General features: G+C 48.2%; 1 protein-coding gene across 1 annotated transcript in view; it reads right to left on the bottom strand.

Moving 5' to 3' along the window:
• The window catches only part of LOC108099003, a 105,261-nt gene that overhangs the window by 44,949 nt on the left and 36,880 nt on the right, over window positions 1–23,432 (bottom strand). The window contains 6 exon segments of the mRNA XM_017202235.2: window positions 1,549–3,205; window positions 3,652–3,751; window positions 3,816–4,276; window positions 4,862–5,362; window positions 8,055–8,422; window positions 11,860–13,531. Of these exon segments, the coding sequence (XP_017057724.2) occupies window positions 1,549–3,205; window positions 3,652–3,751; window positions 3,816–4,276; window positions 4,862–5,362; window positions 8,055–8,422; window positions 11,860–13,531 (4,759 nt within the window).

Here is a 23,432-nt window from a genome sequence, read left to right on the forward strand (position 1 = left end):
TGCCGAGTGGAACAAAAGACGGACGCCCGAAAAATAAGGCAACCATAATAACAGCAGAACAGAACACTCACCGGCAACAAACAACACATAAAACGCTGACATAAAAACACAGTTAAACAAGAACTGCAGGTGGAAATAAAGGTGGAAGTGGTGAAGAAGTGGAAGAGGTGCTCTATCTCTAGTCGAAATTCGAAATTCTAAAATGCTTTTAGCGAAGAAACTAGGTTTACGAGCCCGACATTGGCCAATCCGCAATTCGCAGAAATTACCCATCCGTCCCAGGTGAGAATTCGTGGCCAACAAGTTGGGAACAACTAATTGTTTGGGAACGATGCTAAGCTAAGATAGTGCCTAATGGCGGTCGATTTGGTTGCGCTTCTTGGGAGAACCAGTGGTAATCAGATATGCAATTGTTAGCCTTTCGTGTTTTCTACCTCTCCACCTCAAGTCGCAATAAATCGTATCTCTGGTAATTTGTAATTGAAGTTAAGTGATTCGATTATTCATGAAAGAAGAATACCATGTATGGTTGGCAAACAACTATTGCAAATTGACAGACAAACAGATCTATGCGATATTCGCAACTTATTTCTGCAAAGCAACCGACCTTCCATAATCGCCCGAGCATTACTAACCTTTATTTGTATTTCGCGCACTCGCGGGTTCTTTTGGCCTCAATAGTTGGTGTAGTCGGTGCGCAGGTAATTAGGCAAGCAATAAGCTGCTTAAGTGACACCAACAGCAGCCAACGGCGGGTCGGCCAATAAATTAAGGCGGCGGGGAAAAGTGAATTATACTTGTGTGACAGCGAATCGAATTGGGGTCAGCGGCCATGGAGCATGGTTTCCATGGCTCCTCGGAAGGCAGAATTCCCATTTGTTTACACAGATGGAAAGGCAATTAAAGCATTGCCAAAATATCCCCTTTGGCAAAATGTGCTGAACATTTCATCAGAATCGCATCGCAGTCGCCTAATTTATGGCTTCGTGGCTAGCGGAGTATGTCCACATTAAAGTTAATAAAGCCGATCATGACTGGATTATAATGTGGCGTTTGAATGGCCTAACAACTGTGGACTGTGGCGTTTTCCAGTTGACAGTGTTGTGGGCACCGTGATGGTATAAATATTTATAGGCTCGGCCAAGTGCCAGCGAGAATGTGCTCGGCGGACCAAAAATAGCAGTGGATGCGGGTATACAAATATTGCTCCACGCAAACACAGATACAGATACAGATACAGATACAGATTCGGATTCAGATGCGGATTCGGATTCGGGGGCTGGAATTCTTGGGCCGCCGAAGCGTGAACTGGCGTCCGCTGCAGAATCGGTTGACAGCTTGACAGGCCACGCGGCGTATGCGCAATTTTCGGGGGAGAATGTGTCGACTCGAATGGAAATTGGAATCGCATTCGGAATCGAAGTGGTGCCAAAAAGGGATGTTTACAAGGTTTTCCTTTCCACTAATTCGATACTATGAATTACATACTTTATGCAGAATATATCACCCAATAAATCCCCAAGATTTAAAATAATGTTTAGGACTCACAAGCTCATCTCCTCGTTGGTCACGGGCTGCGTCTTGTAGCGCTCCCTCTGCAGATCCCGGCGCAGGACACTCGGCTTGAGGACTCTGGGCGAGGCGGTGGCTCCTGCTTCCGAAGAGGAGGCCTGCAGCGGCGACTCCCAGCTGCCGTTGGCCCCGCCCGCCGCGCGGGAAGTGGGCGTGGCGAGCAGCTCCATGCGCTTCACCCGCTCCGCCACCGAGAGGCTCGTCGGCGTGGTCACGAAGTCCACGGGAGTGCTGGCTGGGCTGGGGGCGGCCTGCGAGGTGGCGATGGCATCTAGTGCGGCGGCCAAGTCCATGCCGGGCTGCACCTCCTGGCGCTCCAGCGAGCGGGTCCGCCGCTTCAGCAGACCGCCGGAGGAGGAGCCGGCGGCGGAGTCCTCCAAGTCCTGCGAGGCGGAGCCCAGCGATCGGCGCTTGGAGGGCGAGTCCGTCTTGAGGATCGAGGAGAGGAGGAGCGAGTCGCCGCCTGAGTCGTGCTCCAGGCCACTCAGGTCGAACTCCTCGCGACTGCTCTTGCGGGAGCTCTTCAGGATCGGGCGGATGATCTCGTGCTCGTCCGCCTCCCCGAACGACTTCTTCTTGAGGATGGGCTTCGGCGGACGCACCGCCTCCTCGCTGGAGGTGCTCTCCTGCTTGAGGATGGGCCTAATCTCGTGCTCCTCGCCGTCCTCGAATCCCGATATCCCGTCGTAGGCGGCCAGCTCGGCGGCTGCCAGGGTGACGGCCTGCGAGATGGAGACGTGCTTGTGGCACCCGCCGTCCGACGGAGTGGACAGCGAGTCCTTCTTCTTGAGGATGCTGTGCGGCTGGCTCTCCGTCGCCGAGGGGCAGCCGTCGCTCTTGCTGCTGTCGTAGCTGCTCTGCTTGAGGATCCCGTGCGCCTGGTTATGGTTCGTGCTCATCCCTGTGCCCGCCTCCTCCAGGGAGTTCCTCCGCGCGGACTTGATCAGGATGCTGCGCTCGTCGGGCGAGTGGGAGCGCGAGTAGTAGCGCGACTCGTCCAGACTGGACCGCTTCTTGAGGATTCCCTGCCGCTTGCAGCGCGCGGCTCCCGAGAACGGGTGGTCCACCACGCTCGAGGAGAAGGTCACCGGCGAGGGGTTGCTCGAGGCACTCGAGTTGCAGTCGGCCAGGCCGTGCTCCTTCTTCTTCAGGATCGACACTATCTGGTTGGGAGCGGGCGGAGAGCTCTGACTGGGCACTCCTCCCACTGCTCCACTTTCGTCTGTGCTCTTCCTGCGCATTATGGCCGCCATCTTCTGGCTCTCCTCCGCCGCCAAGGGATCTGGCTTGCCTGGTGGCACCTCTGACTGCTCGGCGATCTTCTTGATCTCGGCCAGGTCGGTCCTGGTCCGCTCGGTGAACTTCTGGGCGACGCTCCGGGCGGCGGGGGCGTGCAAGGGTCGCGGGGCGGGCAGCACGGCGGACATGGTGCGCACGGGAACCACCGGGTGCCTCACTACTACGGGAGCCACCTGGCGCTGGGTCTCCGAAACGGAGGCGGTGGACTCGCTGCAGGAACTCCTCTGCGGCGTCTGCAGCAGATCCCTCAGGGCCTCATCCTCGCCAGGAACCAGCGGACGGGCCATTCCCAGTTCGCGACGTCGGCGTCGGCGGGTCGAAGAGGCAGCCTCATCTGGAAGAGAAGATCGGATGGTTAGCAGTCACTCAAGTTGGGTTGGGAGTCAGAAAGCAGCCCACTGGACAAACACGTGCATAACATTGAACGGGGAGTTGGCACAGCTTGGATTTTAACATATTTTACACAAGTTCTTTCAATGGAAAAGCTCTCGCGACGCAGCACGAAATGATTTAGGTGAAAGTGTTGCAAGTGATATTTAAGGTGCTGATGATTCTCAGTGAGGTTCGGTGGCAGCCACATGGCGCTCGAAGATCGAAGATCGAATGATTCCGAGTGTGGCTGCTCAGCATCGTGGTAACCTCGTTAGGCGGCCATTCAAGCTTGAAGGCATTCCCAATTTGGAGCCACACTCATCAGATCATCGGATCTAATGATCCAATCCATTCCCATTCATCGTTGGTTCGTCGTTGCTGCAATGCATCCAGTGGAGGCCCACTTACCGCCATCCTTGGTGGCTTCCTCGGTCAACGAACGGTTCAGATTCGACTTCCGCTTGGCCGACTTGTCGCGGTCTCCCAACCGACGAGGTGACACTTCGGGCTACAAATACATAATGTTATTATTAATAAATGATATTAATATTAGCGATCTGGTAAATCCTCACCGTTCTCTTGTGCTTCTGCACGGGACTCAGCTGCAGGTTGGCCAGCGGATCGCGGCGTCCGCTGTCCGCGTTCTCGGTGCTCATGGTGGAGGTGCGCGGTCGCATCCGGAGGGTGCATTCCGCGGAGGCCTTCGGCGGACTCACCGCTCCGCCGGTGAAGTGCAGCTCGCTGAGGCTCTGCTTCATGGAGACGCCCGATCCCACGGCCACCAGGGGCTGGCGTCGCTGGGCGGGAGGCGTGTCCGCCGGCTGGGAGGCAGACCTCGCCGGGATCCTGCTCGGAGTGGCCTGGTTGGCCGGGTTGCTAGCTGGCTCCGAGGTGAACCCGCAAGCACCTGGCGACTTGGGCGACAGCTCCGAGTTGCTGAGCCTCCGCTGGCTTACAGCTGCTCCGTTGCTGGAGGCCCTCGGGGATGCGGGGGAGCTGAAGCGCTGCCGCTGCTCCTCTTCCTTCTTTTTATCTGCGGGTTGGGTGGCAAAAAGGGGAAACGCACACGATATTGAGGGTGATGAAATGCGGGCGCCAACAGAGAAAAACGAATAACAAATAATATTTCCTACTATAAAAATGCTAATTTACTACTTAAAAAATGTTACTACTAATGAGAGAAGTTTTTTAAATATTTGTACTTAAATATAGAATTTGAAAAGAAATGATTTGTAATAATACCAAATGCAGTTAATTTTTTTATGAACCAATAACAATTTTGGCATTATGGAATTAATTTTGGGTTAGGTATTCTCTGGAGGAAAGATCACCGAAAAATGAAACTTTTTTATGCAATATGAAATGGAGTTAGTAAAGTACAGAGATTCTATATTTCTGAACCCAAGTTTAAGGAAGTATATTTGTTGTAGATTTGTAAACCTTTTTTCTCTGTGTGTTACCAACACAAATGCACACGAAACAAACTACTGCGGCTAGGGGTTAACTACGGGGGTTGTAGATTTCGATTCTAGATTGTAGATTCTAGAGGGAGGGGAACCTGGTGACCTCCACTAGTTCGGAGTGCGGGGGGTTAAGAGATAAGGTTGGGGGGACTCACCAAGGGCGGCGGCTCGCAGGCGACTCGCCTTGGTGGTGCGCACCGCTGGCGAGGATTGGGGCGAGGTGGTCGAGGAGGAGCAGCTGCCGCCGCTGAGGAGCGGACTGGCAACCGACTGCGGAGGAGCAATGGTGGACTGGCTGCCGAGGCGCAGCGGCGACAGGGGATTCTTGCGACGCTTAACGGGCGAGCCAGCAGCAGATGTTGCTGCCGTGCTGCTGGATGTTGCTGCTGTTGCTGTTGTAAGCGATGCTGCTGCAAGTGATGCTGCTGCAGATGTGGCTGTCTTAAGCACAATTAACGGCGCTTTGTTGGCATTAGCGAGGGGCGGCATGGGCGTGGCGTGTTGCTGTTTAGTGTTGTTGTTGCAAGTGCTGTTGTTGCAGTTGCTGCTGCTGTTGTTGCTGTTGCGCTGCCTCGCGTGGCAGTTGTTGTTGCTGCTGTGGCTGTAGGTGCAATTAATACTGCATTTGCCAGCTTTTCCTCGGCTTTGGCTGTTGGCTGTTGTTGCATTTTGATGTTTGGGTTTGGTTTTTTTTGTTTTGTGTGATTTCAAGAGGGTAAAATGCGTGGAGTTTGTTGTTTTAGTAAGACATTAAAGCTTATGATTGCCGCTTGTTGTGGTTGCTGCTGCTGCTGCTGTGTCGTTTCTTTTTGTGTGCGTGAACGGTTGTCGATTGCATAATGCAAATATAAGGGGGTCTGGGAGAAAAACTCAGCTCAGCTCAGGCCAACTCAATCCAATCTAATGGCTGGCTGGCTGGCAAAGATTGATTGGTGTGGTGACAAACACGAAATAGTTGCGAAAGTCGTTTGGGACAAAAGAAAAGCATTAGGCCGAAACGAAAGTTTCGAGCCGATCTCGGGTCATTAGGTCTCCATTTAACGATGATGTATTAACTCTGTCCACATTATTGGACGTTAAACTGACAAAGCGGCGATTAGATTATCGTCCAACGATTAGATTTCGCTCACAAATAAACCAGAATTTACGACTCTTTCAAGTGTGGGAACTTTTGGAATGTGGACATGACTGTTCAACATTGTTTATACAAGAATATTATACTACAATGACTGTAAATAGTAGTCGTTTTTACGTACTACACAAATCTCCCCGAGATTTTAGACTCTGCCAAATCAAAACGGTTCAAAGCGCTGTAATCCGTAATCCATCTCAACCTTGTTTCGGCCCCCCAAAAGATGTGGCCTTTGTGAAACCCAAGCGATTTCGTAATCCGAAAGAAATGGGGAACCGAAATCTTTTTGACTTTTTGGCAAATCATCCGCCAGCATCTCCGGAATCTGGCCGTTCATTGCCTTCTGTCTTCTGCCTTCTGCTGCCTGTCAAAGATCAGTGAACGCTCTAAGCTCTCTGGCGATCTGGCGATCGTTGGCCCTCTAGACGGCGCGCAGAAATCAAATTAATTCCGCATAAAGCGAGTCAAAATTGCCAAATTGGTGAATATTGAAATCAATACGCCCAGCGGGAAAACAAAGAGCGAAAACAATTGAATTCCAGCCAATGCCCGGATCGATCATCGTAGTTGTTTATTGGTTTTCGGCAGCTGCGCGTTGCGTTCTGTGTGGCCAGAAGAAACGCTGGCTAAGACTTTCCGATTAAACGGAAACTTCCCATAGCCACGATGGCCATATGCCATGCGATATGCAGATCTACGATCAACGATCTCTGGGAAGACTTTCTCGAACGCCAGCAAACCGTTACAAAAGAGATACGCGGCGACTGTCAAAAATTTATGAAACCCTTGTCCGTTTGTCCATTGATAATAAACCCGATTCCGATTCCGATCCGACCCATTCATTGATAAATAAAATAAAAATTGGGCACAGCCCGTCGAAGACCGGGTTTCGGCTGGGATCTATTAGCGATTTTATGGCATCTTTCCCCTGCCTGAGTTGCGTGAAGTCTGGGCATCGATTTTATCAAATGACAAACAATTTTATTCATTTATACGCAAGAGTTTTGCAAATCAAAATAAAAAAGTCATAATGCGAATAAAAATTGCGAAAATTGTCTTATGTAATTCGGGCTGTTAGACTTTTCTGACATATGAGAAAACCTCGCCAGTCAAAACATTTTGGATTTGAAATTGATCGACTCGATTCGAGTTGCTCAATTGCAATTTAATTTAAATGTTTCGGCCGAAGGTCTCATGAGCCAAATTAACATTTGTCTAGAAAACGCTTTGCTTGATTGGCAAGCCGACAAAAATCTAATTTAGTTTAAATTGCTTTTAAGTGTGCAAAAGAAACGAAACGAGACGAGAAACCGGCGACTCGCCTCTTCCGATGATGGAGTTCGAGTTGGCTCCGTTCCGCGGCTAATTTGCAGAAAACGTTGACAGGCGCGCGGTTCAGGGCAGAGTCGGCATGGGGCGGGCTAATTACCCAACTCACCGAACCTCGGTTGGGAAAGTTCGGCCCAAGAATTAATGAATTCGTAATGTTCGCAATCGGGGGGAAAACGATCGAGGGGAACGCCAGTGAATGGTGAGCAGAGGGGGAACAAATAATTAGTGTTTACAGATCTCTCTGAATCAGGGATGATTGTGAGATCAATACTGTAAAGGATTTTCAAAAACAGATGGAAGGGTTGTCTAAATTACGGGTTGAGCAAGTTATTCGGCAGGTTCGAAATGGATCGTTTGTCAAATATCCAGTTTGAAGGCCATTACAATATCGTAATGGTTTGTGGTGGCAATTATACCATAAAGTAGCCACAACTTGGTAGGCAGTTTTACGATCTAAGTGATCTGTGTTTCAAACGATCTGTTTGGGCAGGAAATAAAGGGTCGTATAATTGTAATTTGATTGATGTTTGGTAGGGTTAAGGAGGAATATAAGACTCCAAGCCACACACTTGATACTGATACCCCTAGAAGTTGACGATGGTGAATAAAGAGATCTGAAGTCGTGGGAAAAGGGATGCTGTCTCCTATGAAATGAAACTGGAACAGGATGCATGAAGTGAAGAGCTGATGGAGTTCGTTAGTAGCCTTGAATGGGAAGCTGCATGGCGGCAGGCAGAGGATCAGTAAGCAGGCTAAACAGGACACAATGGAACGCCCAAGGACGAACTGTAACTCGAAACACAAACAGGCAACACAAGGACGTCACACAGGCAACACACAACAATGCAAGAACACAGAAAAGGAGGAATTTGGCGGGGACTCACCTGAGTTGGCGGATGCAGTGGGGCAGGAGACAGGGAGCAGGATGCCTTCCGGCTGCTGTGGCTCGCAGGATGGAGCACTAGGAACTTCGACTGGAGGATTGCGGCGCTGGTGGTGGTCGTGGTCGTAGGTCATCACAGTGGTGGCCGCCGTCTCATAAGCGGAGCTGTTGCCGTTCGCCGACGAGGACGGATGATCAGCTGGAGTGGCTGAGGTGGCTGCGGTGGATGTGGCGGCTCCTGGCTTGCTCCTTCTGCGAGTGGGCGAGGGCGAACTGCTGGAGGAGTCGTCGCTGCGGTGCGACGGAGGCGGCGGAGAGTGTCCGGCGGAACTCTGGCGACTGGCGGAGCGCGTGGTGCGCGTTATGAATCTGCGGAGGCGGGGATTACAGTATTACTCGGCTGGGATTTGTTTACACGGAAACACACGGAAATAACAAGCGGTGGCCAAGGCGAAATCGAAGTATCAGAACACCAAAACAAAATCAGAGATATCAGAGATATATTTCATTCGAGTACAACTCTCTGGAGTTCCGCTAAATGCGGCACGGCTAGACGGCAGCAAACACGCTCGGCAACTGCCGCCTCATCGGCCAGCAGACCCAGTGGAAACCCACGGAGCGGCTTTTGTCGGTTATTTTGTTATTTGTTTTTGTTTGCCTGCCTTTTTGCTGTTTTTGCTTTTTTGGGTTTTGCCGCTTGGTATCTTGCAGACACACGGCGAACAGCAACAAACTCACTCGACGGGCCCCGAAAATAACTCAAAGCGGAAAAGAGAGCGCTGCAAATTCGCACATCGCACATTTGCGCCAGGTAGCAGCGGCATTTGTATTCGAGCTCGTCAAATACAAGATACAAAATACAAGATACGAGATATATGGACAACAAACCGAGGCTTTATCTCCCGGCCGTCAAAGAACAAAGCGTAACAAGTCTGTTATTGTTTCGGCGGACTGCTTTGGATCGCAGTGACTATTGCACGCATGCGCAGAAGGCAGTGCGCAGGTAGCTGCCATAGAGTATCTTGTGCAAAGTATCTCGAGCAGAGAAGAGTATCTCGAGTCTGCAGTGTAAGCGATACCCACAACCCACAGCCGAGCAGACACTTCCTCATCGCCGACAATGCATCTTTAGCCCATTTCTGTTTAGCGGCCGAGTGAAGAATTTTGCAGCTTGTCGCAGACATTCAATCAAGCGCAAGACTTCGTCTAGCTGTCCGCTCTGTCCGTTCTGTCCGTCAGTTTGTCCGTCAGTTTGTCTATCTGCGAGATATATCTCTTTCTTTCTCTGTTTCGCCAGGTAGACAGGCTGCACATTTGAATGTCGCGACGCATCAGTGTCACTTCTTTCGCTTTGTGTACTTTATGATGTCTCGTGCTCGGCAGTCATGCGGACACACAGATACTGCGTCTTTCGGTCCGTCCTTGCGGAGAGGCAGGCCGCGATCATATCGATCGTCAACACCGGGAAATCTCGCGGAGGAGTGAGCTCCTGGTCTCCAGAAAGTAGGTTAAGGGATTAACCCAAGCGAAAACAATGTGGATGGCATTAGGAAAATACTTTTAATTGGAAAACCCATTACAACCGAAAGGGAAACTGGATTTTTGTGTTCTTGATTTTAAAGTTAAATGGATTTGGCATCCTGAAGGCTAGACACTGACTCATTTAGTTATTAAAAGATTATTTTGGAAGGCTCAATAATAATTATGCTTAGTTGGCAGAGAACGTTGTAAGTAGATATTTCAATTGAAGTTATTTTGAGACTTTTTATGATGGACTATTAAGAATTTAATACTTCAATTTCAACACTAAACCTTTTGGGTTGACTTCTTAGAACCCCTTTTAAAGGGTATTTTCCATGCCTTCAATCTCTGCTGCGATCATCGTTATGATCATCATCTGCCTCGCTCTTAGTTTTCTATTCTTGATGCTTGACTTTGCCCGCCCGCCAAATGGAAATTTCCATAAATTGTATAAATTGCCAGCGACACATACGAGTTGTGTGTATGACGTATCTGCCACTGGATGTCCGAGCGAGAACTTTCCAACCCGTTGGAAAAACTCTGCGGAAAAGGAAAAGTGATGATAACCAGTTTGGCGGATGCTGTTTATTTTCGTGGCTTCTCGTTTTTTGGGAGCGCAGCTGCGACGAAAGCGAAACCAGGACTAGACCATTGTCGATCTGGGCCAGGCTAACTGGCCAACTATCTAGCCAAGTAACTGGCCATTAGGTGGATGGCCAGGCAGACGCAGCAGGTGATCGGATGACGGTGTTGACACCACGAAACGCCCGAAAAGCGGGGCCCCAGATAAATTCCCCACTTAATTGCCGTGCATTCAAATTTCCTCGTCGAGATTCTACATTGAATGCATTTTTAGAAAATCGCCTCTTCGACTCTTCTTTCCACTCTTCATTTCTTTTATGCAGCGCTCGGTTTTTACGAGGCATTTTTGTAGCGAAAGCCCATTGGAAAAACTTGTCGCCAGTTTCGGGTTTTGGGTTTGGTTCGGCTGTGAAACAGGTGCTTTCTACGCCGCCTTTCTTCTGGGGGAGGAGGCCTCCGCCGAGGTTGGGGGTCACTCGGAGACACTCGCCGTCGCCGTTGCCGTTGCCGTGATATATCGCATTATAATTGATGGAGCCGAAGATCGAAAACTGAAGACTGGCTGCCGCCGCGAATTGCACTCCACGCACTGATGCGATTGCCGAAGCCCCGGAGATCTCAGCAGAAGATGTCGCGCTGCGATTCGATCCCCAGGTCGAGCTCCACACACACCGTTCCCAATCCCAACCCCAAGACAATGGACCACGTAACAGCCGACGGAGGAGAAGCCGGCGAACAATACACGGATTTCGTTTGTTAACAAGCCCCCTCCCCCGTGGATCTCGATTTGTTTGGGGGCCCGGCTTAAAGGGAGCCGCCACAAGGCGCATTGTATAACCGTCGTCGAACAATATGGGTGAAGATAGCATATAGCATATAGCATACAGCATATGGCAAAAGGTGGCCACAATGCAGGCAATTTGTTTCGATTGTGCGCCAAGGATTAGGGCGGTGCAGCCTTAAACAGATTAGGCCGCAGAAACGGGGAGAGAGTTTAGCCCCGGAGCAGGTTGCTTTGATAGCTCCAATATTGCCCATCAAATGATACGTATATACACAACCGAAATCGCATTATGCTTGCTGGTTAATCAGCCACGACTTCCGAGAACAAAACGCTTTCACCCTCGACGGTAATCAGCTTGATGACCCCCGAGTAATTCGAATCACAGCGCACACAACACGCTGGTGGTCAGGAAAATAGCACTGAAACGGGATGTTTAACTGACCGAACTTGTAATTTATAAACAAAAATTAACATTTAACTAGGAACTGTCTACATATATGATTAATTAATTAGGTATCTTGTACTGGGGTATGAATCTGTTCTCATACCACAGTACAAGATACCTAATTAATTAACCATTTATTTAGCTTTCAGATTCCTATACTCTTGACTACCACCGTTCATCGAAGCGTAATTAACCGTCTGGAATAACAACATTCTCATGGGGAGGTGGGCACCCAGCACCCAACTCCCATTTCCCGACACCTGTCCGTAATCAGGAGAACCTATCCTTGGCCAACTTGGCTAACTTGGCTAACGACGAAGGGGGCGAAGGGAGCACTAATTGTGCGCGTAATTGCCCCCGCAAAGGAATGAGGAACATTTGGGGACTCGTCATGCGGTGGAGGTACGAGATTCGGGGGAGGGATCCATGCGGGGAGGGGATCGGGATCCGGAACCGGAACCGGAACCAGCTTACCTGCGCGCATTGGTGGCCTGGTGGTGGTGGTGAGACTTGGGTTCTACTGGCAATGATTGATGAGCGTGCTGGTCGAGTTGGAGTTCGAGATGATCGGGTTCTTGGTGGTCTGCTTCGGGGTCTGAGTGGTGCTGCTGCTGCTGGTGGTGCTGGTGGTGGTGCTGCTGCTGGTGGTGCTGCTCCTGTAGCCGTTGGTGCTGGTGGTGGTTGTGGCCATTCACCAGCTGGGGGCCCGAGCCGATCTCCTGGCTCCACCGCTCCAGGGTGTCGAAGACATCGCCCTGGCTGAACTGGGTGGTGCTGTCGCACTCCTCGATGCCCAGGCCGTCGTTGTACAGGGACTTCCGGAGGACGGAGAGTGGCACATTGGGCGGCTCCACAAAGAGGCGCTCCGTGTTCACCGGCTCGCCGGCGTGGTAGTTCTGCACCTCCTGGGAGGCGGACGCGGGCAGATTGCGGGAGGAGGGCTCCAGGCTCCTGGCCACTCGCAGATTTAAGCGATTCGAGGAGGAGGAGGCTGCTGGCAGGGACAACCCGACATCCGAGTTCGCCTCCTCGGGTGGCAGGGAGGCGGCCTTGGCACTCAGATCGGTGACCTTGCGACTCGGGTGCAGCGCTAGCGGGGATTCCTCGTCATCGCTGCTCGCCGGCAACTCCCTCGCCGCTCCCGTCACCAGAAGTTGCTGCTTCTGCTGTTGCTGCTGCTGCTGTTTCTGCTGCTGCTGCTGCTTGGGATTGCTGCCAGTGCCGCCCGGAGTGCCGCTGCTCATCGGGGGATTGAGGTAGTGATGGTGCAGGGGCCAAAAGGTCGCCAGCTTGTCGGTTGAGTTCCTACTACTCGGCTGATCCTTATCCCTCCCTGGCTGCTGCTCCTTCTCCTGCTCGTTGCTGCTGCTGTTGCTGCTGCTGCTGCTGCTGCTGTGGACGAGGTTCTTCTCCTTGCATATTATGTCGTAGAGCGCGCTGATCGGACGCGACTCGCTGCGCACGCGCACCGCTCGCCGGGAGCGGCTCTGGAAGCGCTGCTTGTGCCGGCTGCTCCGGCCGGAGGCGCCTTCCTTGGGAGCGCCTTCCTTGTGGGGAGGAGGACTGGGACTAGCCTGCTCTACGGGGTTACGACTACTGATGGTGGTGCTTGTGGTGGCGCTGGTGGTGTTTGCGGTGGTGGGGATGGGGGAGTGGAGGGGCGGTTCACCTTTGGTAGGGCTCGCAGATGCCCGCGAGTATCTGAAGAAGCGTCCCTCGCTGCCGGTTCTCGGCTGGCTCCGCCGGAGCGGCTGTCTCGAGTGGCTGTCGCTGGACGCAGAGTCGCCACGAAAAAACGAGTCCTTACTGGAGGCCGCGGAGCTCTTGGGGAAGGAGCGCTGCTCCACGAGCTGGGTGCTCGGCGTGGCGTAGACGCTCTGGTAGTTCTCGTTCAACGCGCCCACATCGGAGGCGTTCGGGGTGTGGATCCGCAGCTGGAGGTCCGTGTAGTAGGCGGGGGTGGTGTGGTGGTGGAAGTGCGGGTGCTGGCCGCGGTACGACTGCGCCTTGCTGCTCCTCTGCGAACTGGAGTCCTCCGAGTTGGTGGCGGATGGCTTCTCTAGCTTCTTCTGCGGCTCTGGTGGCTGGCAGCTAGTTTTGGCAGTGGCAGGTGCTGTGGACAAGTCACTTGAGGCCGCAATGGTTTCTGAAAGCAGAAGGAAGAGGGAAGAGAACTTAAGTGAGAGTGGGCCAAATGAAAAGTAATGTTAACTCGTTTTCCCTAATGGCGTTTCCGCTTAATGCAGCCAGATGTCCCCCAACTGGGGATTACTACACTTGGCAATAAGGAAGAGTATTTATAGTACTTAGGTACAAAAATATAAAATAAAAACACTTTGAGCAACAACCAACTTAGATACTGCGCTCATTAATTGCAAACATTAATTCGTAATATTTTTGTGTGCGAACATTTCCCTCTAAATTCTTTTTCCCAAGTGCAGGACTTCGCTCTCGTGTGTTTGCTTTCCTAATTCACTTTTCCCGCACCGCACTTGGCGCGTAAAAAGCAAATCTTGGCAGCAATTAAGTTGCACCTGAGCACTCGGATTAATATATTGCATGCTCTACAGCCACCCAGCCACCCAGCCACCCAACCACCCCCCAGCTGCCCCCTCATCTTGGCCCCGCCCACCAACACCTACAACCATGTCAAGGTGAGGTGAGGGTTGCCCGCTTTTTATAGACGACGACGTCGAGTGCAGTTTTGTGGGCCTCGTACTTTTGGCAGTGACTGTAATGCAGGCGTAAGGGTAATGCAAATCGCATTTGACAACTGGCAAGGCATAAGCGATTAGTTATGCTCTCTGTGCGGAAAAACTGGGGAGCACACGGGGCTAATTAATCTTGTATAGGTATCTTGCATTGGGAAAAGAACCGAAATTCGCTACAGAAAGTAATGCAATATAAACCATTTATTTGACAGCTGCTGCGCACATTTCAAATGCCAAGTGCCCAAATGGAATTTCACGAATGTGCACAGATAAAATACAATTAAAGTCTTTTTGGCCAGTTGGCGAGCAAATGTAAGAGCTCAGCGAATATTTTGTGTCTAATTTATTATGACAGGCAGTCAAAACCGAAAACGGAGGGAAATTATCCAAACACAATTAGCAGGCAAACAAGAGGGCGAGGGGAGCGATCTTCGGGATGGCGATGTTTGTCCAGCAATTACGAATGCCCAGTGAAATTCAAATATTGAAACGGTTAGCACATCTCGAGAGCGCAAATAGGAAAAAGCCGCAGCCGCATATCTTATCAGATAGTGAGAGCAAACAACCACAAAGCAAAAGTCAATTTGTAGATCGGCAAGAAAGCTGCAAACAATAACAAAGCGTTTCGTTGAGGTAGGAAAACCTGCACCGATCAAATGAAACATTCCTATTCGATACTATCATATACACCAAAATAAGTAGCCAATCTTAATGATTAATAACCCTATTTTAAGTTAAATGGCTCACACTTGTTTGCAATACAATTAGAGGGAAGAAAATTAGAAGGGTGTGGGCGAACATATGTCATACTTAACAAGAAAGGAAGCTAGCTTCGGTCATCAAATATCGAGCTTCATTAGGAAAAGTTATAGGCTTCCAAGTGCTAGTTTTAGGCCATTTTTTGGATTTTTCACAAGGGGTCACATCATAAAAATGTGACAAAAATCAACCCAAAAATCGAAACCAAACTCAGGATGCAGTTTTTGGGAGATCTCCTTCACTGCGTTGCATACTTTAGACTGAAAATATAATACCTTCTGCAAGGGTATACAAATTTGTTGCTTAGTAATTTCGATCGGCGGTTGAAGGGCTTGGTTAACCCCTGATGCTTATCTTTGGGACCACGTCCCACGCTCAATTGAAAACAGCAGCCACAATATGTTGCCAAGCGCCATTCCCCTCAACCTCTTCTGTCTTTTTTGCGTTCTCTTAATTAATTGAAATGTTTTTTCTGTTGGTTTACTTCGTAAAAATACATTGCTGTCTGAATTCCTTCTACAAAATCGCATGAGATTTTCAGCCGTCTTTTTTATCACCTGAGATAGTTTTGTGGGCCAAGTCAAGTGCAAAGAATACATTATAATTGGCAATTGTCCGGCAAACCGTATAAAGACAGCAAATCTGGCGGGGGTGCGCACGTGTTTTTCTATTTTCAAAGAATCGCAAATGTCATGAAGCATCAGCAGTACATATAGTTCACTGAATAGGAGGCATTTGCAGCAACCTAAAGAAAAGTTGCCCAGAATTCGGCACAAGTAAATATTGACCTAATGGAAACATAAGATACTTTTCCTTGGCTGCAATACAAAGAAATATTGAACTCAAAGGTAAACACATTTTATGCTTATCGCTACCCAGTTTCCTCTCCGGAAAAAACAGCAACAGCAATAATTGAAAGCAAATATTCGCTTAGCTTTTGTTTTGCCAACAGATACGACGAGATATGTTTAAAAATAACAAGACGAAAATTGCATTAAGGATGACAATGGCCGAGAGTTGAATGAACAGAACCGAACAGAACTCGATGAGGCAGCTCCGATTATGGAAAATGTATCGAGAACGTGCGCCAAAATCATTTTGGCCCACCAAATATTATATTTCCGAATGCATTTACGCAATGGCTAAATCTGGTCATAAACATAAACAAATTGAAAATAAAGTCTTGAGAGGCAAGTTGCCAGCGTGGGATTCTCCAACGTATATGAATGGGTTGCATGCCAAAATCAAAATCCACGCCAAGTCCAAACCAGAAAAATAAATAAACCAAGCCGTTGGCACGCTGCCTTATGGGTTATGCGATAAAAGCGATTTGCAAGCAGCTCTGGCGAATAATTGCAGCGGCCAGGAAAATGTAGCTAATTATCGGGACTAAACAACAGCTGGGAGTTCGTGTAACTAAAAAACTAAAAAACGCTTCCAGGGATAATAACAATTGCACAAGAGCAGCAGAGGCAGCAGAAGCAATAACAAAACTGCTGTCAACATTTTTGCGGCTTCGCTGCGTTGAATTACCAAACGCAAACGCTTCTGTGTGTGGCAGCCAACTGATTGATCGATTGGCTCTGTCTTCTTGTGTCTTGTGCCGCAGACCCAGGTTGCATAATTAATGAGGGGAGAGGGCAGCGACAGGGACAGGGGCACGGCTCAAACTTGCTGCAGAAATATCATATTGTCAAGGCAATCCCATTCGGAGACAGACCGCAAAACAAAAAAGGTTCACTAAAAGAAAATCGGTGTGGAAGTATTTTCTGAAAATATAATTTACTCTAAAGAAGCAACTCCTAGTTTAGCAATTTATTTGTGTATTTAGTAAAGTTTAATCTGGAAATGTATTTAGCAGTCTGCTAACCCTATTTAAACGCTTTAAGTAATTGGCTTTTATTTTTTCGAATGCACTCAGAAGAGCCAGCCAATGCCTATTAATACGTGTGTGGCTGCAACAGAAAAAAGGCAGAAGTTGAATCAATATTGAGGAAAAAACTGCATTTTACAGAAGTGGCTGCCCCGTCGTTGTTTACAGTTTGCAGTTTGCAGTCTGCTGTTTGCCACAGCGCTGCTCTCGCAGGCAGCAAAATGTTGCAACGTCGTTTGGGATTATTTTTAAATGCAAGGGCAAACTGCCCACGACGAAGCGGAGTCCCCTTCCCCCTCTTGCCGCACCATCTGCCTTACTTTTTTTTTGTGCAATAAACACACATTTAATTATCAACAGCCAGAAAACCTCTTATCGACATCGGCCATAAAGTGGCCCGACTTTTGATGGGCTTCTGGTCCGGGGAGAATCTTGAGTCTTGGGAAACTTTTGACGAGCGAGTGCAGCATCAAATTGTGTAATTTCATGTTTGGCAATCAAAAGCAGTTAAAAGAACGCCTGGGAAGCCGTTGATGGATGTGGATGTGGATGCGTGGGTGGCAGCACGCAGGAAATTGGGTTAAGTGAAGTTCCTGAGTGGGAAGTGGATATCAAGCCATGGGATCCCTTACAGCAAGTCTTCAATCGCGCATTTGAAAGGTTGAAAAGGGTTGAGTCAACACGTTTCCTATGCTTGGTAATCGAAACCTCAAGTTAAAATAATATTTACTCAAATGAAAGTAGTAAAAATTCTGATAAGCATTGTCCATGGGGATTCCGCAGCTCTCATGTACAATTAGAGTGAATCACTTTGTAAGGGAGGCGCTCGATAAACAAATATATATTCTATATAAAATCTATTATTGGTATATTTCAATGTATCAGCAAAGTTAATAGCCTTCAATCCCCCTACGAAATCGGATCAAATCAAATGGGGTAATAAATCATTTATCGCAGGTCATCCCAAAAACAAATTAATTCCCCGCAAGTAAATTACTTTATTGATAGTCGGTCAGCATTAATCCGCTTGGACAAAGTATCTTTCTCGTTGGTTCTCTTCGAATGATTGGATAACAGGTCGTACACAAATGACCTCTGATTGGAACAGCTTTGTAGGCAGGTCGGGGAATCGGATTGGATTCCGCTCTTTGGCACTTAAGCCCTTTACAATCAAATAAAATGGCCATACATCAAGACTTAGGGAGAGAGAAATATGTAAAAACAATCGAAACGAAATAAAAGCGGGCTGGTCTATAAACACCAGCAATCGTTGGTAAGACAAAGGAACTCCGCACAGCCATAGACAAATGACACAATCTTTTGGGTCCGGGATTGGTTAACTTGGCTAACTTGTCTCGCTTTAACACAAACTTCCAAATAAATAAGTTTTTTCAGACAATAAAGGGTCGAAACACAATAGTCCACCAGCCAACAAATTTGTTGGTAAACAATGGCAGTACAAATTATTAACAGTTATTAAACAATAATCCATTGGAAAAAAGGTGTATTTATGTAGGAAATACCCGCGATAGCTGGACAAGTGTTCGGCTGGTCGACGCCAGCGTTCAAAAATAACAAATTGGAATGAAAACTGATTCTTACCGGACAAAGTCTACATAGCTGACTGAGCACTGTGATAAAATATCAGGCAGTAAATAAAATATTTATACATTTCCAAAGGGGTAACACACAAATTAAAGTCCGTTTTCAAAGTCTGAACTTTCATATATGATTCAGCTGGTATAATAAATAGTTCCCTGCACTGCATACTATACAAGTGCGATCTTTCGGATTACACAGTGATTTAGCTGCCTAAAAATAGTGCGATTACTTGATCAGCCCGCTCATTGTCGCCTGCGAATCTATCTGGAGAACGCCGGCGTATCTGACAGATACCCGCTATCAACCGCCAAATAATGTACGGAATGCATAGATACTGACTGCGATATCGGGGAATGTCCATGGTGCCGCTGCTCCTGCTGAATTGCAGATGGTAGGGCCGGTACTTCTCGGGGCTGTCCAGATTGAGGACCCCCTCCCGAATCAGGCACTCCTTGAGGGCCAGCATTTTGTCAACCTGGCTAAAATTGGCCGCCCGAGAAACGCGGTCGTCTAGCTTCTTTCTCGGATCTTCTTGCCGATTTTCTTATTTTATTTTAGAAAGTAAGACACACGCGTCAAGTGTTTATTTTGTGTAAAAGCGAAACGTTGCTGGGGACTTTTTTATTTTCTTTATTTTTTGGGGTTTCAGCAGCGAGGAGGCTGCACTTGAGGCGAAAATAGAAAAGCGCTTTTCACTCGCGTCAACGTTACAACAAGAGACACTCGACGTGTCGTCTTCGCTTGGTGTTGTGTTGTTTCAGCGATTTTCCCATATTTTCTGTGTAATTTCCCAACGGTTCGCCGTCCGTCTCGGCGCTAAACGGTTTTGCGACTGAGCGGCGAGCGCTAGACAAAAGTATCTAGAACTCGGAGCTGCCTCTGTGTGCGCTGCGTTTTCATTCTTTATCTTTTACTCGGCGAAGCAAAAGAATTAAAACAAACCGAGCAAGCCCCGCGCCCCTGTGTGTGTCTGTGTGGGTATCTATGTGCCCGCCGAGTGCTTGTATCTGTGCTCTCCGCTACGACGACATGTGTATCTGTATCTGAGCGCCGAGCAGAAGAAGCGAAATCAAAACAAAACAGCCAAAACAAAACGAAAAACGTGCTGCAACGGTAACTGCCACAAGGCGTGAAAAGCCAAGATGCCGGAGATGGAATGAAAATGGACGTGGACGCGGACGCGGATGCGGGGAAAAACGCTTTTCTGGCAAACAGATGCAAGTGTTGACTGCCACAGCGAGGAAAAAATGCAGACGCAAGGCAGATCGATGGGTTAGTTGAATAAGTATTGCACAGTGAAAATGCTTCCTATGAAAGGACTCTGAAAAGTATCGCATTGGGACACTTTAGTTGAAATATTTCACTGAATCAAATGACAAAACTCTTAAAGCTTACCACCTAGAAAACCGGGAAATAAGCCTTGCAACAGGATGATGGGGTGAATGCATTTTTAGTGGGAATACGACATATTCTTCAGCCACAGAATTGTGAAACCAACCACGTGCCACTGTCCTACTCTTTGGAATTGCTAGGAGACCGACTGCAGATTTCCTGGCTTGTCGCCGAACCACACCAGCAATCCGATTGGAGCATCGGGAAAACTTGGGGACTTGGCCGAGAAAAGCAGGAAAAGCGCAGATCAGGGATGCGGGAAAGCGGGAATCGTGTGCTCCACATGATGGGTGAAATAGCAGCAGAAACAACTAGAAACAAAGCTCATTAAACGGCAGGAGAGCCAAAGCCAGCAACAGACACAGCAACAGAAACAGAAACAGAATTGCGGCAGTGGCATTATCTGGTTTATGAGGTTGGCCAACGGTAAATGCAGCCAGGGGCGGGGGGCGTGCCGGGGGGAGGGAGGATGGGCGGGATGCAAGAGCGGACACTAATGAGTGCGTGCCATAATTGGCGTGGCCCAGCTTGGAGGATGCGTTGGTTCAACTGCCAACTGGAATTGCGGCAACCTGTTTGCAGGCAACCGGGCGTATGCTTAATATTCCAAAAGCGGCACAGGCTCCATTACCAGTTAAAAGCCACCGAAAATATGTCTGCACCGAGCGATAAAACATACAAATTTATTTAGTATTTTATCGGATTATATTTACTAAGCTTCTCAGAAGAGGTTAAGAAATGGAGGCCCGATTTTTCTCTGAGTGCATGTGCTGCACAAAAAACTTTTACTTTTGGCAAGCTCGCTTTTCAACCTGTGTGACACGGACGTTTTGCAGTATTTATGCCTTTTTAAAGTTTTCTTTTTTTTTTTTGTGGGGCTTTTGTGCGTTTGTGTGAGGCAAATGTCAAGCGGTTTTGTGCTTGAACTTTGACCTCCCTCGTCCACACGATATTTGCATGTGAGCGAGGGCAACTTCGCTCTTTTGTATTCTCTTCTCCCTTGAAGCGTAGGATTTTCACAATTATTATATCAATTTTGATGGCGAGCCAAGGCGAAACAGGGCGTATGCGCAATCTGGTAGTTCGAACACGTGCCACTGGGGTCAACGTGGAGTGACGTGACCTCTCATAGACGCAATCTCCATCCCGTGGAGATATCGCATCGAAGCGCCGCCAGCTAATTGAGTTTCGCTTATTGCGGGCAAAACAAAAACTTCCGCTGTGGGTGTCAATTTGTGTGTTTATTTATGACAGAATAGCGCAGAAAAGCGGAGAAAGCTTCCTGCCACTTAAGCCCCTGACAAATTGAAACCAGAAAGCGCCACCTAGCATCGGATGCATCCTGATTTATTAAGTGAAATCATTATGCTTTGAGTGCTGTGTTGTATTGTGTTGTGTTGTGTGTATAGTGTGTTTAGATCTCTGATTGTGCTGGCTCACTTGTCAGCCCACTCATATTCTAGCCAGTTCATTTCCGTAATGAGTTTGCACTTTGAGTTCTTTTTCCATTCGTTACACCCGCTATTGTATTTACACATTTTGTACAGCGGAGGCTAAGGCAATATACATTTATATCCACTCAAACTACTGAGCAAGAAAGTAGTAAAAGGAGGTGTCTAAATCACTTATTAGGTATCTAAATCAATTACATACAGAGGGTTACTTAAGTCATGCAGTAAGTTGGTACTCATTACTACTAATTTGCCAAGAACTGTATGCATTGAACTCGAATCACCCCAGTCATGGCCAAATGCGGCAAGTTGTTTTTACTTGTCAGTATTTACTTTTGTTGCCTCGTTATCTCGCACTGCTGTTGAACATTTATGATGTAAACACGCGCGGAGAAAGGGGGCGAAATGCTGTCCATTAGAGTGGGAAAATGTACATGCACGCGGCCAGTTAATTAATTAATAAATAATTCCGCGATTACTCCACCCGCCTGCGAGTTGAGTGCGTTGAGCGAGTGACGTGGGCGACAGTCGAGATTTTTCGCATCCATGATGCATGGCCATGATTTATGCCAATAATTGCGTTTTATTAATATGCAGCATACGTGTCGTATGATTGATGCGCCTGCGAAACGCACTCGCATAATTGAATAATGCATCAACTCGCCTTCGTTCTATAACTCAAGTGGTGTCAACTGGCATATACACTGCGAATTTGCTGGTGGGAACTTTCCCCAAAAGTCCGTTCTGCGTTTAGGCCCAAATCACTTTGTCAAATCGAATAAAAAATGTGGTGGCAATCTTAAATAATGTTGTTTTAAAAGAATCTCGAAAAGCTCAGCCACATTGTTATTCTAGCTATTTCCTTCTTCATCCCCTGACTGACGTAAACAGCAAGAAGTCGGGACACAAGCTAAGTGAAGACGAGACCAAACAACCATAAAAGTGTTTGCCTTTTGGTTTATCGACCTTTTCATCCATCATTGGCTTCGCCCTTTCCACTCACTCGCAGTTTGACAGCCACTGGGGAGCTGAGGAGCGGGGGAAGCGAGGAAAACATTTGGTGGCGCAGCCACAGAACGCATTATTTAGCAATGAAAGTGGATTAGCTGCATGCACACCTGATGCCACCTGACCGCAGCAACCTACTTTTACCCATCGAGGAGGTGGGCGGCTGCTTGAAAACCATGTCAATACTGGCCACGCCCATTTAACCAGTTTAAAAGGCGTCACGACAGGATGCAAATGCACAACGAAAAACTAGAGGAACCAACTAACTTTATGTTAATATTAATATATTAAAAATTATGAACTTGTAATTAGTAAAAAAAAAAAACAGAGTTACTTGATTGTAGGTTTTCTACATCTTATTATTTGTGTTCCCAACAGTCTTTAAATTTTTCTTTTCCTGTTTTACCCCCAAAGAACACCGAAAGGAGCAGGTTTTTCCACATGGAGGAGTGGGCGGGGTGGAGCCGAGTGGAAAGTGGGCAATCGCAAGGTCGCAGGTGGGACGCTCCGATAAAGCTTTTCCGCTGCCAAGGCTGGGGGCAATCCACCTATCGAATGGCACTGGTCGGCCAACTGGCGAATATCTTGGCCATCATTCAGAGCGGACAGGCAGCGCCTCTTAGCTGTCATTGCAAATGCCGGCGTTGTTCGCACTTTTTCGCAATTAGCCCCGACAATTAAACCAGCACAAGAATGAGCAATGGGATTGAGTGTACATGTGTTTTGGAGACGGGGGAAGTGCACTTAAGTCGGCACTAAGCGACACAAATGCAGTTGCCATGACAGGCGACTGGAAAAGTAAATTAGCCACAGCGAAAAAGTAAAAAGAGATGGAAAAGCAGAAGGAAGCGAAAAACTGAGACCAAGTCGCTTCCTCGACTTGCTGAAGAAATAACTTGATCAGCAATGTTACGGCATAATTGCGCAGTGCCATTTAATCACAATTAAATTATATTCAATTTGCGGCGCGTGGCACGAGCAAGAGCCAGAGTTTTCTAGAACAGACAAGAGGATATCGAGGGAAAGTCAGTCGGCAGGGAAAACCGCTGCAAATTGCAGTTTATTGTTAATCTGCGCTTCCTCGCGGGCTTCCCCTCCCAGTAATTGGTTGTATTGCGATAGAGATCTGCTCGGATTTTACCTTGAATTTCCCTATGCTTATACTGCGATGTGGTGTTGCAGATAAGAAGCCGCTTTGCTGATAAGCCCATCCGCAGATGATGCCGTTGACGCATTCACAGATGAACACTA

The sequence above is a fragment of the Drosophila ficusphila genome, unplaced genomic scaffold, assembly GCF_018152265.1.
Source record: "Drosophila ficusphila isolate 14025-0441.05 unplaced genomic scaffold, ASM1815226v1 contig_288, whole genome shotgun sequence".
In the NCBI taxonomy this organism is placed as follows: Eukaryota; Metazoa; Arthropoda; class Insecta; order Diptera; family Drosophilidae; genus Drosophila; species Drosophila ficusphila.